Source organism: Schistocerca nitens, chromosome 4 (genome assembly GCF_023898315.1).
Source record: "Schistocerca nitens isolate TAMUIC-IGC-003100 chromosome 4, iqSchNite1.1, whole genome shotgun sequence".
Classification (NCBI taxonomy): domain Eukaryota; kingdom Metazoa; phylum Arthropoda; class Insecta; order Orthoptera; family Acrididae; genus Schistocerca; species Schistocerca nitens.
The window spans coordinates 905574275-905588881 of record NC_064617.1 but is presented as its reverse complement, the minus strand read 5'-3'; the positions used below and the strand labels follow the sequence as shown (position 1 = coordinate 905588881).

Sequence of the window (14607 nt, the reverse complement as noted above, 5' to 3'; positions counted from 1 at the left end):
TTCAGACTCATCTGATCACACGTTAAGCATCAGCATTGTCTAACCATTGTGTCATATTATGGTGCATTGTTGCTATGCAATTCCACTGTGGATTGTTACAGTATTATCTTCTTCCAAATGACAAAAAAATGACTTCTCATTTTATCAATGGGCAGCACGCTACAGTACTTTGGCGAGCAGATTTCAAAGTATACTAAGACTGTAGACATGTAGCTGCTTGTTAGTGTTTGTTTCACATCTTAATATGAGATTTTCCATTAATCATTTAGATTATATGTTGACTATGCTACAAACATAGCACCATTCTTATCCATCATCTACCAGAGATCATTGGAACAGCAGAAAGTTCCATGGGACTGGAAGAAGGCCCAGGTCATAGCAATCTATAAAAAGGGTAGAAAATCGGATGCACATAATTACTGGCCAATTTCACTGACATTGATTTGTTGTAGAATCGTGGAACATATTTTGTGTTCAGACATAATGACCTTTCCAGACTCTGAGAAGCTCATTTGCAGAAACTAGCATGGTTTTAGGAAACAGCGGTCATGCAAGACATAGCTGGCCCTCTTTGTACATGATATACAACAGGCTCTAGATACAGGCTCCCAGATTGATGCCGGGTCATTTCATGTCAAGTCACCCAGGCCTTGACACCAACCATGTCAGATTTTGATGAAACTTGGTACAATTACTTCTTTTATCATCATGAAAGCACTTGTAAAATTTTTTTTGCTCTATCTCTTATAGTATTTTTTTTTATAAAATCTTAAAGTTTTTAGATTTGGCGTAGTTTCAGCAGTCGGAAATTGTAACTTAACGTGTCCTCACAACTAAAAAAAATTTGTGTATTAAAGAATACTCAAGATATCAGTATGAAATTTTTGAATAAGTTTGTGTATTATATCTAAATGTTAAAAAAAATTACCATAAAGATATATTAAAATCTTCCAAATGAAAAAAAAATTTACAAGTTTTTTTTTTTTTTTTTAGCTAACGGATGTTTCGTTTTACAAAAACTACAATATCTAGAGTCTCAGACCTGATAGAAAGCTCAAATTTGTTTTAAAATACTCTTAATTGTATAGGCTATTAGATAAAAGAAAAATTATGTTGGCTTTTTAACCTGTTTAATAGTTATCTAATTTTTAAAATAATATTAATTATATTTTAAAAACAAAAAATACCAAGTGACTTAGACACTGAAAATAAGTTTTTGTCTTCTTGGAGTAGCAATGACCACTTGGATTTTGTTTTGTTACTCCTGTGTTTTGAAGTAAAAAATTATTACAGTGTTAAATAGTGCTTGGATAGTATTTTATTAAGTTTATTCAAACTCTCAGTAAGTACTGTTACGTAGTTTACAGAGATTCTTTTCCAATATCCTATAAAAGTAACCAGAACAGTAATCAGACCAAAAGTGAAAGCAGTATGTCAGATATTCAAACCTGTAGTGTAGGGTTATTTAAAAAATCTGACTGTTTCCAAACAACCTACACACCTTCAAAAAAGTTAAAACCGGTATCAGAATTGAGTGAGGAAGAAAAAGATTTGATCCACTTACGATCTGGAATTAATCTGTGTTAATTTAAGTATATATGTTCACACCACAGCTACTACTTTTTAAATGTTTTTGAAAAGTATCAAACAACATGTGTAGACCCACTAAAAAAACACAAAAAGCCCATCAAAAAATCGTTGAGAAGTGTAGCATAAAACCCGGACAAAAGCTTTGCTCAACATGCCGTAACTTTTGTGAGGAAAAATTAAGAGTTGAAGTCAATGAAAGTGAAACAGATGATGAAGTCATGGTTGAATTAGAATCATTGGAATCCAGAAATGAATCCCTCGTACAAACAAACATTGCTCTTGATTATTTAGGTTTAACACCGATAAAGCTTCATGGCTTGTCAGAACAAAGTAAAGGGTCTTATTTTAAAAGGAAGGTTAGCAGTATTGAAAAGACTGCAAAAAAAGCGGTTTCAAAAGCATTAAAATATGATGCACCAAGTTCTGATGATGACGAAGAAGATAAAAGTGTGGTTGAGAAAGCAAAGGATTTTGATGTAATGATTTCTCTTATGAAAGAGAAGATTTCATCTGTTGGGAGGTCTAGAAAAATCCAGATTCTGACCTTGGCTCCAGATTCTTGGAGTCGAAATAAAGTGATGAAAGAATTTAATGTAAGTGAGTACATGGTGCGACAAGCTAGAAAGCGAAAATCTGAAAAGGGTATTTTGGAAACTCCTGGTCCAAAAAAAGGTAAAACTCTTTCTGAAAATACAGTAAGACTTGTAACAGATTTTTATGAAAAGGATGAAAGTTCCAGAGTGCTACCTGGAACGAAAGACAAAGTAAGTGTTCAAGAAAATGTGTACATGCAAAAAAAGACTCATTTTGTGTAACTTGAGAGAACTCTATTATTATTTCAAATAGGAGAATCCCGAGGTAGAAGTAGGATTTTCAAAATTTTGTTTCTTGAGACCTAAATGGTGTATCCTTGCTGGTGCTGCAGGCACACACACTGTATGTGTATGCAGTATCCACCAGAATGTTAAACTATTACTGGATGCTGTGAAAATTTAAGAATCTTATAAAGACCTAATTAAGATGCTTGTGTGCAACACAGAAAACCAAAACTGCATGCTACATCATTGCAACAGCTGTCCTGCAAATACTGCACTAACAGAGTGCTTAACTGAAAAACTAAGTGAATATTATGATTTAGAAGAAGAAATTGTAATCAGTCAGTGGGTTAACACAGACAGAGCAGAAATGATCAAACAGTCTATCAGTGTTGAAGACTACATTTCTTTATTGATTAGGTCATTGGAAAAGCTCACCCCGAACTCGTTTATAGCAAAATCCCAATCAGCAGCCTTTAAAAGATTGAAAGAAGACCCACCACCCAAAACAGCAATTATTGTGATGGATTTCAGTGAAAATTATTCCTTTGTTATACAAAATGAGATCCAAAGTTACCACTGGAATAGAGGTGGTTGTACTCTACACCCAGTTGGAGTTTTTCTAAGAAATGAGGAAAACAATGTTTTTGTTTCCAACCACTGTTTTATTAGTGATGACGAAGAACATGACACTGGTTTTGTTAACTTTGTACAAAAAGAAATTACAAAGTCGCTGTCATTACATCATACTGACATTGACTCAGTTCACTACTTTACAGATGGTTGTGCTGGGCAGTACAAAAATAGAAACAGTTTTAAAAATTTGACTGAACACTTGAGAGACTAATTTGAAGGCCCAACACTCTGTTTTTGCAACAAGTCATGGGAAGTCAATTTGTGATGGCCTAGGAGGAACTATTAAAAGAATTTTAAGGAAAGCCAGTCTACAGCTTTCAGACAAAGAACAAATAATGACAGCAATCGATGTGTATAAGTTTTGTGAAAAAAATATTGAAAACATTCATTTTCACTTTATTGACAAAAAAGAAGCTGATTTGCTACGGTTAAAACTAGAAAAACGTTTTTCAGCAACCCGAACCATTCCTGGAACAAGAAGTTTTCATAACTTCAAACCACTTCCAACAAACAACCTTGAAATTAAAAGGGCTACAGATAGTGTAAAACCCTCCTTAGTCTTTTCTTTCCATTCTTCTTCTGATTGGGTTCATGTTGAACCATCCATAAATAGCTATGTGGCTGCAAATTATGATGGTAACTGGTACTTTGGACTGGTAAAAACAATATTCAATGATGAAGAAGATGCAGAAATTCTATTTCTACATCCTTTAGGACCTGCTGCATCATTTTATTGGCCTGAAAGAGAAGATTCCTGCATAGTGCCTTTGGAGCACATAGTCTGTGTAGTAGACGCACCTCAATCAAGCGGCACTGGGAGAATGTATTACTTCAAAAAAGACTGTATCAAAAGAACTGAAAGCTCTTGGATGAAGTGGAAAAGCAGTTTGAATCAGCATTAATGTTTATTAAAAAGACAAAATTACTCAAAAAATTCAATGTTTCAAGCAATCAGTTGGGTTATACATAAGTGTCGTAAGTATCTTTGTACATAATTCTAATGTAATCTACTATAATTAATAAACATGTTAAAAAGCCATCATTATTTTTGTTTTATCAAGTAGCCTATATGTTTAAGAGTAAATTAAAACAAATTTGAGCATTCTATCAGGTCTGAGACTCTAGATATTGCAATTCTTATAAAACAAAACATCCGTAAAAAAAAATAATAAAAAAAAATAAAAAAAAAATACATATATTTTTTTTTCATAGAAAATATTAATATATTTTAATAGCATCATTTTTATCTTCAAATATGTATAATAAATAAACTTGCTGCAAAAATTCATGATGTTATCTAAAAGAGTTTTTAAGATAAGCAAATTTAAAGTTTTGAATACAAATTAAATTGACCATTTCCGAAGGTTCAGAAAACGCAAAACATAAAAACTTTAAAAATTTATAAAAAAACTGTAAGAGATACAGCAAAAAAAAATTGCAGGTGTTGTCAGGATGGTATTAGAACCATTTGAGCCAAATTTCATGAAAATCTCAGAAGGTGGGTGTAAAATTTATTTTTTATTGGGTGATTTGATATGGAATGACCCTGCCATATTTTTCGACTTTCGAAAGGCGTTCGACTCAGTTTTGCACTGTCGCTTGCTCCAAAAAGTGCGCGCTTACGGTCTATCCGATGACATATGCGGTTGGATAGAAAGTTTTCTAACAGACAGGAAGCAGTATGTCGTCCTGAACGGGGTGACTTCAACAGAAACAAGTGTAATTTCAGGTGTGCCCCAGGGCAGTGTATTAAGTCCACAGCTTTTTATGATTTACATAAACGATCTGGTTGATGGTATTGACAGTGGCATTAGACTGTTTGCAGATGATGCTGTAGTCTACAGGAAAGTCGTATCACATGAAAGTTGTGAACAAATCAATGAGGATTTGCAGAAAATAAATGTGTGGTGTAATGACTGGCAGTTATCTCTCAATATTAGTAAGTGTAACCTACTGTATATAACAAGGTGAAAATCTCCATTAATGTATGAGTACAAAATAAATGCCCTGTCTTTGGAAGCGGTAACATCCATCAAGTATCTGGGTATGACTCTTCGAAATGATCTCAAATGGAATGATCAGATTCACAAGTAACGGGCAAGGCAAACTCTAGATTGCGGTTTATTGGTAGAATCCTGAAGCAATGCAGTCCTTCAACAAAGGAAACATGTTACAATACGTTAGTTCATCCAGTCTTAAGAGTACTGTTGGTCTGTATGGGACCCTTGCCAGTTGGGTCTGATTCAAGAGATTGAGAAGGTCCAAAGACGAGCGGTAAGATTCATGACTGGTACATTTAGCCATTGCGAGAGCATTGCAAATCTCATAGAAAGTTTGAAGTGGAACACACTTGCAGATAGACGGCACGCTAAACGGAAGGGGTTGCTCACTAAATTCTGAAATCCGATCTTCACCGAGGATGTAGAACATATATTATTACCACCAAATTTCTAATTGCACAATGATGACCATTCAAAGACAAGGGAAATTAGAGCTCTTACTGAGGCATTCAGACAGTCGTTTTTCCCGTGTGCGATCCACAAGTGGAACAGAGGGGGGAAATATGACTGGCGCGAATTGTGCCCTCCGCCACACACCGCTTGGTGGCTAGCGGAGTATATATGTAGATGTAGGTGGTTTGCAAATGATGACTCAGTTATAATGGCACTTTTTAAAATAAAATTCTATAGACTGAACATTTTCTTTGAGACTGGAGTCCAATTCTGTGAGATAAAATATGAGAAGTTTTCGTAAAGTTGGACATTTCATTGTATTGTTCATAATACAACAAATATTTTTGTCTAGTAACACATTTATCCATACCATTAGGAAGATATTTTTTGTGTACACTTCATTACTTTGGTGCAGATAACTGAATCAGAGTTCACTCAGCATTGTGTTGTGCACCCTACCTTATCATACACCATCAACTTACTCAAAAATAACATTTTGCTTGCACATCTGATCACATTATCTCTTAACACAGTTACTCTTTCCTCCTCCTCAGGGTCCATAAATTTAATTATGTTTACAGCAGACCATCGCAGCCTCCTGTGGGAGTATTTTCGGCGGTCACTTCCTGTAGTTGCACATTGCTTTGAACTGGAATGTGGCTGTACATAGTCTTGTGATGCCTAGATTTATGGTTCGCTTTGACAAGTAATACACATCTACACAATGTTTGGTCAACTACTCTTTTATATTTGAACCTCAGTTCATCTACATGCTCTTGCACAGAGGTAACTATTCTGAATTCCTATTTGAGATATGACACTACTGCCTCTATCTTGTTAATATTATTTCAGTTGGACACATTGCTTGTGAAGTTATCAACAACATAAATGATGGAGATGTTGAGTCGCCGACATGCACAACAAAACACTACTAAACACATAAGGGGAGGGACAAAGGTTAGGGGATGGGGGACAGTAAAGTGCTGCTTGTGAAGCATACAGGGATGAAATGGAGAGAGTGTAGGGCAGCTAGGAGCAGTCAGAAGATTAGATGGAGGGCGGGGTGGGGGGAGGACAGAAAAAGGGAGAAGTAAAAAGATTGTGGGTGCATTGGTGGAACAGAGGGCTGTGTAGTGCTGGAGTGGGAACAGTGAAGAGGACAGGTGAGTGTAGGACAATGACTAATCTAATTAAGGTTGAGATAAGGAGTGTTATGGGAACATGGCATGTATTGCAAGGAGAGTGCCCACCTGCACAATTCAGAAAAGCTTATGTTAGTAGGAAGGATCCGGATGCACAGGCTGTGAAGCAACCATTAAAATGAAAACCATTGTGTGGGATAGCATGCTCAGCAACTGTGTGGTGCAGCTGTTTCTTGCCCACAGTTTGTTGGTGGCCATGTATGTGAACAGATAGCTTGTTGGTTGTCACACACACACAGAATGAGGCACACTGGCTGTAGCTTAACTTGTAGACCACATGATGATTATTCCATCAATGGCAGGACTACCTGTCAAAGCAGTCACGTGATCTACAATCTAACCTGAACCACTGTGCCTCGTTCTACATAGGCATGACGACCGACAAGTTATCTGTCCGCATGAATGGCCATCGACAAATGGTGGCGAAGAAACAGCTAGACCACCCAGTTGCTGAGTGTGCTGCTCAACACATTCATAATTTTAATGACTGCTTCACACACAGTGCCATCTGGATTCTTCCTAACACCACCACCTTTTCGGAATTTGCACAGATGGGAACTCTCCCTATGTTCCTGCAACCCTCCACCTTCATTAGCCGTTGTCCTTCACCCAACTATCCCTTTCTCTGTTCCCACTCCAGCACTACACTGTGTGTGTGTGTGTGTGTATGTGTGCGCGGGCACGCGCGTGTGTGTGGGCACGCGTGGGGGGCGCCATACGCTATTTTTAGAAGAATCCCTTCTGGCTGAAAGCTAATATGTTTTAGTAGTCTTTTTCTTTTTGTTGTGTGTCTGTGACTCAACATCTCCGCTGTACGTTAACAGTCTATCCTTTCCATAATGTTGTCATTATCCCATCCTGGCTTTTCGATTATTTAATACTGAAAATGAATAAGAGATAAAACAGGAAAGTAGTCCTGTGGACCATACATTGACCCAAGTCAGTGACTAATATATATTGTCTTTGGTAAATGGCATAATTCCTATAGAGAGAGGGGACAGCTGTTCTGTAACACACATTGTGCCCACATAATAATTATTTTGGCATTTGGAAAAAAAAAAGTATGTACAAATCATTAAGAATTTAGCAAAAAGCAAACAAGGGATGCTCAAACTGCCAAATCTATTTATGAAATCCAGAAAACTATAGATAATGTGCACTGGCTAATGCAGTGATGGTTACATTATGAACAGTGATTAAAATTCAACAATTTCTGCACACTAGTAATGTCATGGCACATCTATATCATTTGTGCTGTGGTGTTCTCATATTCAGTCTTGCTGTTTGCTATTCACTTTACGTATGACCATTTTATCAGTCTTAGGAACACATGATTTGTTCGTTTAGGACTGATTTGTCCACTGTGATGTAGAATGTTGATTAGCATATATAACAAAATTGGAGATGTTTTTGTCATTACCATAGCGGGAGAGGAGTTTAACTCCAACAGCACACAATGTGAACTACGTGATGTGTAATGAAATGCTGTATTGTAAACTTCTGTTTTGCAGGTTCTTATATTCCACTCAGAAGTTTCTGTACAATACTGGCTTTAAATATTTCATAATGGATTCCAGACATTTGATCTCTGTAAGGTCAAAAACCTGAAAATGTGTGTTATTACAGATGTTCCTTCTATTTTCAGAGTTTTTTGTTAGTTATACATGTGACATTTTCACTGGCGATTGTTTGTAGGAACTATATATAGCAATATTTGTAAATTTACTCAGCCCTGTGCCTCACCCTCAGGTCTATCATCACAATTAATAAGACTTTAGAACATATGGGATAAGTTTACAATCACACCTCACACCCATTAATAAAGTATTTGAAATCAGCTAATTTCATCACATCTATGATTTGTTGGCATAAGATATTAACGATCAACATATTTCTGAGCACACGCATCTTTAGTTAAAGAACAAAAATCAAAGTATGTTTGGCCTATCTAGATTAAAAAATTCTTAGGTTAAGAAAGTCAGATTGAACTGTATTCACCTTCATTAAAAGTACCTTCATCAACCACCACGTTCACCACAATACCACAGGCCTACTTTCTCCGATATACAGTGTCCTCTGTCATAGTCGTGCAGTGACAAGGACTGTTCATGAAGGGAAATGATGGGAACTTAGTCTGTTTTAACACATTAGCATTTTTTCAATTATTCAAACTGATAACATACTTTGATTCGTGTACGGTTGTTTACCTGATGAGAGCAGCATGTTCTACCAAACATGCCAATCGTTAAGGTTAATTGTATTAAACTATGATTGTTTAAATGTCTTTCTATATCTACTCTCTGCAAGCCACTGTGAGGTGCATGGCAGAGGGTACATCCTATTGTACCAATTATTAGGGTTTCATCTACATCTACATACATACTCAGCAATCCACCATACGGTGCGTGGCGGAGGGTACCTCATACCACAACTAGCATCTTCTCTCCCTGTTCCACTCCCAAACAGAACAAGGGAAAAATGACTGCCTATATGCCTCTGTACGAGCCCTAATATCTCTTATCTTATCTTTGAGGTCTTTCCGCAAAATATAAGTTGGCAGCAGTAAAATTGTACTGCAGTCAGCCTCAAATGCTGGTTCCCTAAATTTCCTCAGTAGTGATTCAGGAAAAGAACGCCTCCTTTCCTCCAGAGACTCCCACCCGAGTTCCTGAAGCATTTCCGTAACAATCGTGTGATGATCAAACCTACCAGTAACAAATCTAGCAGCCTGCCTCTGAATTGCTTCTATGTCCTCCCTCAATCCGACCTGATAGGGATCCCAAACGCTCGAGCAGTACTCAAGAATAGGTCGTATTAGTGTTTTATAAGCTGTCTCCTTTACAGATGAACCACATCTTCCCAAAATTCTACCAATAAACCGAAGACGACTATCCGCCTTCCCCACAACTGCCATTACATACTTGTCCCACTTCATATCGCTCTGCAATGTTATGCCCAAATATTTAATCGACGTGACTGTGTCAAGCGCAACACTACTAATGGAGTATTCAAACATTACGGGATTCTTTTTCCTATTCATCTGCATTAATTTACATTTATCTATATTTCTTTACACCAATCACAAATCCTGTCCAATCATATTTTATCCTGCTACAGTCACTCAACGACACCTTCCCCTACACCACAGCATCATCATCATTTACGGGAAGAATGACTGATCAAACCCCTAATAATCATACCTGGTATGGATCCAACACACTTGAACATTATACTTGGGTCACACAAGTGATTTTAAGCAGTCTCCTTTGTAGACTGATTGCACATCCCTTGTATTCTACCAATGAACCAAAATCTACCATCTGCTTTACCCACAACTGAACCTGTATGTTCATTCCATTTCATATCCCTACAAAGTGTTACAACCAGGTATTTGTATGAGTTGGCCAATTCCTACAGTGACTCGGTGATATAGTCATAGGATACTATGTTTTTTTGTTTTGTAAAGTGCAAAATTTTACATTTCTGAACATTTAGAGCAAGTTGCCAAACTCTTCACCGTGTTGAAATCTTGTCAAGATCTGACTGAATATTTCTGCACCTTCTGCAAACAGCCTGATTTTTACTATTAACATTGTCTGAAAGATTACTGATACACAACATGAACAGCAAGCATCCCAACACACCTTCCTGGGGCACACCTGGTTATTTCTATATCTGATGATGACTCTCCAGCCAAAGACATGCTGTGTCCTCCCTTCAAAATGCCCTCAATCCAGTCACAAATTTCACTTGATACCCCATATGACAGCACTTTTGACAATAAGCATAGGTGCGGTACCGAGTCAAATGCTTTTCAGCATCTACCTGGTTGCCTTGACACAAAGAATCATGTAAGAAAAGTGAGAGTTGGGTTTCACATGATCGACGTTTTCGAAAACCATGCCGGTTGGCGTTGAGGAGGTCATTCTGTTGAAGATACCTCGTTATGTTCTAAGATTCTACAACAAATCGATGTCGAGGATATTGCATGGTAGTTTTGTGGATCATTTCTACTATCCTCCTTGTAGACTGGTATGACCTGTGCCTTTTCCCAAGAACTGGGCATGGTTTTTTGTTTGAGGGATCTACAATAGATTATAGTGAGAAGAGAGAGCTAACTCCGCCACAAATTCAATACAGAATCTATCAGGGATTCCACCGGGACCTGGAGCTTTGTTCAATTTTAATGACTTCAGCTGTTTCTCAACATCACTGACACTAACACTTATTTCAATCATTTTTTGAGTGGCATGAGGATTAAATTGGGGCATTCTCCTGGGTTTCCTTAGTGACAGAACATTTGAGAATTGAGTTAAACTTTTCAGCTTTTGCTTTGCTACCCTACAATTCCAGTTCCCGACTTATTCACTAGGGACTGGGCACTAACTTTGTTGCCAGTAGCAGCCTGTACATACAATTAGAATTTCTTTGGATTTTGTGTAATGTCATTTGACAATACCCTACTACAGTAATCATTGAAGGCATCACACTTTGCATTTTTCACAGCCAAACGTGTTTCATTCCGCATCTCTACTATAGCCCTATGCTTTATATTGCACCTATCATGCAGTAACCTCTGTTTCTTTAGACAGTGATTGTATGCCATGGAGGTTCCCTCCCATCATGAACTGTTCTACTGGATACAAATCTATCAAGTGTGGGGGTCAACTATTCTTTTAAACTTGTGCTGACTTCCTTTACCTGCTCCCGATCTGTGCTCAAAGTTTCAGTTCGCTCATTGAGATATACTACTGATTTTTTATCTAGTTCACTGAATGTATACATCTTTCTGCTTGTGTTAGTTGTCCTCTGTACTTCTGCAATCCTTATTGCCACAATGTCACGACCACCGATACCAGTTTCAATGTAGACATCCTCAAAGAGGTCAGGTCTATTTTTTGTGATTAGATCCAATATATCTCCATCGTTATTAGGGTTCCTAACTATCTGTTCTACGTAGTTTTCAGAGAAGGCATTTTGTAAAGCTTCACAGGATGTCTTATCATACCCACCACTAACAAACTATAATTTTCCCAATTAATTGCTGGATATGCCTTATTTGTGTGATAAATTTATAGTGTCTGATATACAATGAAACTTTTTGGTGCTACTAACCATAGCTAGTGTGGAAGAAGAATTCGTACATAATTTTCTTGGTTGCTTTAAAAACTCTCACCTAATTGATGACTGAGTATTGCTGACCTTTGGTTGGTCTAGTGAACAATGAAGAGTGAAGTCATATGTTATGTCAGAGATTTTGTTTGTTCCAACTCTGGATGACTGCTGCATCATCTGTTTATAATATTTCATTTATTTCTTGGGGGTGATGGCTTAGACCATGTTGTTTACCACACTTACATAGGTCCAGTGGAGATGGTGATGGTCTAGGTTACGATGGGAGGTGACAGGTTACGAGTTGGTGAACCAACAAATTTGTCTTGACAATATTTTTGTTATATACATATGCAGTTCCATTTATCTCATTGGGCATTGTTCCTCATGTATGTAAATGATCTTCCATTTTACATGCAGCAAGCAGATTTAGTTCTTTTTGCAGATGACATTAGTACTGTAATCAATACAAACACACATACAGCACCTGAAGAAATTGTAAACAATAACCTTAAAAGTATCACTGACTAGTTTTCTGCAAATGGTCCTGCTGTCTTTTTTCCAAGAATCGCATCATATTCAGTTCTGCACATGTAGAGGTACTATATAAATGATATGTATAATACCTCACGGGGGAATAATGAATAGATCGGAAACTTCAAAATTCTTAGGTGTCCACATTGATAAGAATTTAAACTGGGAAAAGCACATTTTGGAACTCCTAAGACAACTTAGTTTAGCTATATTTTCAGTTAGAATTGTTGCAAATCTTGGGGAGGGAGAAAACAGTTCGCTGATGTTTTGTATATTTTCATTAAATAACGTCATATGGGATAATGTTCTGACATAATTCATCTTTACTGGAAAGAAAAAATCTTTACTGCTCAAAAATGAGCTGTAAGAATAATATGTGGTGCTCACCCTCAATCATCTGGTGGACATCTGTTTGAGTTACCTATGTTGACTACTGCTTCACAGTATAGCCCATTATTCCCTCACAAAGTTTGTTGCAATAATCCACTGCAGCTCATGAGGAACAAAGATGTACATAATTACAATAGTGGACGAAAATATGACAATCACTATTTCACATTAAATTTTCCTTTAGTACAAAATGGGGTGCACAATGCTGCAACCAAAATTTCACACACTGATACAAAAGTCCGGAGAGCAAAGTTAAATTTTAAAACAAAATGAAAAAGTTTGTGCTTGACAACTGCTATTCTGCATTACAGTTTCTATTATTGTGATGTGTAAAAGATGGTGGGTAAGAATTACTAACTCACATCTGTCCATCTTTCTTTTTAAAAAAATAAAGGAAGAAAAAGAATAGTTGTAAATGATCAGCATGTAGTGAAACAGAAATTGGGATATGTACGATACATGTCAGCCCAGAAGAAGCACCAGTAGCAGTTTACTGTAATATTTCAACACAAATTTTGTTACCTAGATACCTGAAATGCATTTGTGAGTCAATTCGAACAGAATGACTTAAGTTGTATTTTCCAAATAAAGCAAAAATAGCTTTATCACTGGGGATTTAGTCGTTACACGACGCCCAGTATTGCAAAGAGAAGGTGAAAACCTTTTCTGTGAGGCCTTGGGTATGAACAAATGGATTTGCCTTTCATCGTACCAAATAAAATTACTCTTTCTATAGAGGAAAAATTATGTTTTGCACACGTACTATTGTGGATACTGCATCTGTATTGCAGCCATTACCGTCGCCCGGGTCTCCTTCTAAATCGTTGGCTTTCCTTTTTATAGTTATTTTATTTCCTGTTCCCTTAAACAGCACTGAGTATAGTGAAGAACCATTTGACACAGTCCGGATGGCTTGTGGTTCGACAGCCTGCAAGCAGTTATTTCCTTCCGGCTGCCCAATGGTTGCAGGCGCAACACCCGTCTGTGTTGAAGTACTAGTATAAACACATGGGAGTATGCTGTAAGCAGATTTCGACAATCCTGCATTACTTTTGAAATCATCTTTGAAACCTGCACCCTCCTGTATGAGATCCACAAGACTCGACGTTCCATCACCTGATCCCCCATTGCTGGTTGCGGACACAAATAAACTGCGGTAAATCGATGTACTGGTCACATACTCGCACAGTTTTTTATAGCATTGAAGTAATATACGTAGCTGCACATTTTCCACATATTTTTCGTAGTTTTTGCACCAACTACAAGATGGCTTGAGCTTTTTTCTTCCGCCCTTACAAGAACGGCACACATGATGCTGACAGTTCGTCTCTGTAGGAGTATACGGTTCAATTAACAAGTTCCCACAAACCGTGCAAGACAAAGATTGTCTTAGATAGGGAACCAGACGAAATAAGTCCGTCCAAGACGATGAATCTTCCGAATCTGCTTGTAATACAAGTCTACAAGTCGAAACATACAAACTCGTTGCATTCATCACTGTCGCGGAACAACACTACAAACAGTTTCGAAATTACGAACTTTTACATCTTCCACGGGCGCAGCAGTTCAATATCGAAGATACTACATATTTGTTAGAAACTAAAATCATTCACATTTCATTACAATTGTTACTAGTTCTCAAGCAGCACGCAATTAAGAAGTTGCAAAGCCCAATATCTATTAAAAATATATTGCGACCCGAGTATCAAGTGCAGACGAACGAAAAATAAATATTATTTTCGAACTGATAAAACTAAGCCGATTAATATGGCGAAGGCCTATATATTTCTCAACATTAATTAAATCAATGTGGCACTGAAATAGTGGCTTATAAAATAGATCGACTCGAAAAAACTATAATGATGTTCTATCGAT

General features: G+C 37.1%; 1 protein-coding gene across 2 annotated transcripts in view; it reads right to left on the bottom strand.

The window, feature by feature from the left end:
* LOC126253471 (E3 ubiquitin-protein ligase MSL2) overlaps positions 1 to 14278 on the bottom strand; it is a 35842-nt gene extending 21564 nt beyond the window's left edge. For both annotated transcript variants that reach the window (XM_049954829.1, XM_049954830.1), the window contains exon 1: positions 13496 to 14278. In XM_049954829.1, the coding sequence (XP_049810786.1) occupies positions 13496 to 14227 (732 nt within the window). In that variant the 5' untranslated portion in view covers positions 14228 to 14278. The remainder of the gene's footprint in view (positions 1 to 13495) is intronic.
* Between the last annotated feature and the right edge of the window lie 329 nt (positions 14279 to 14607).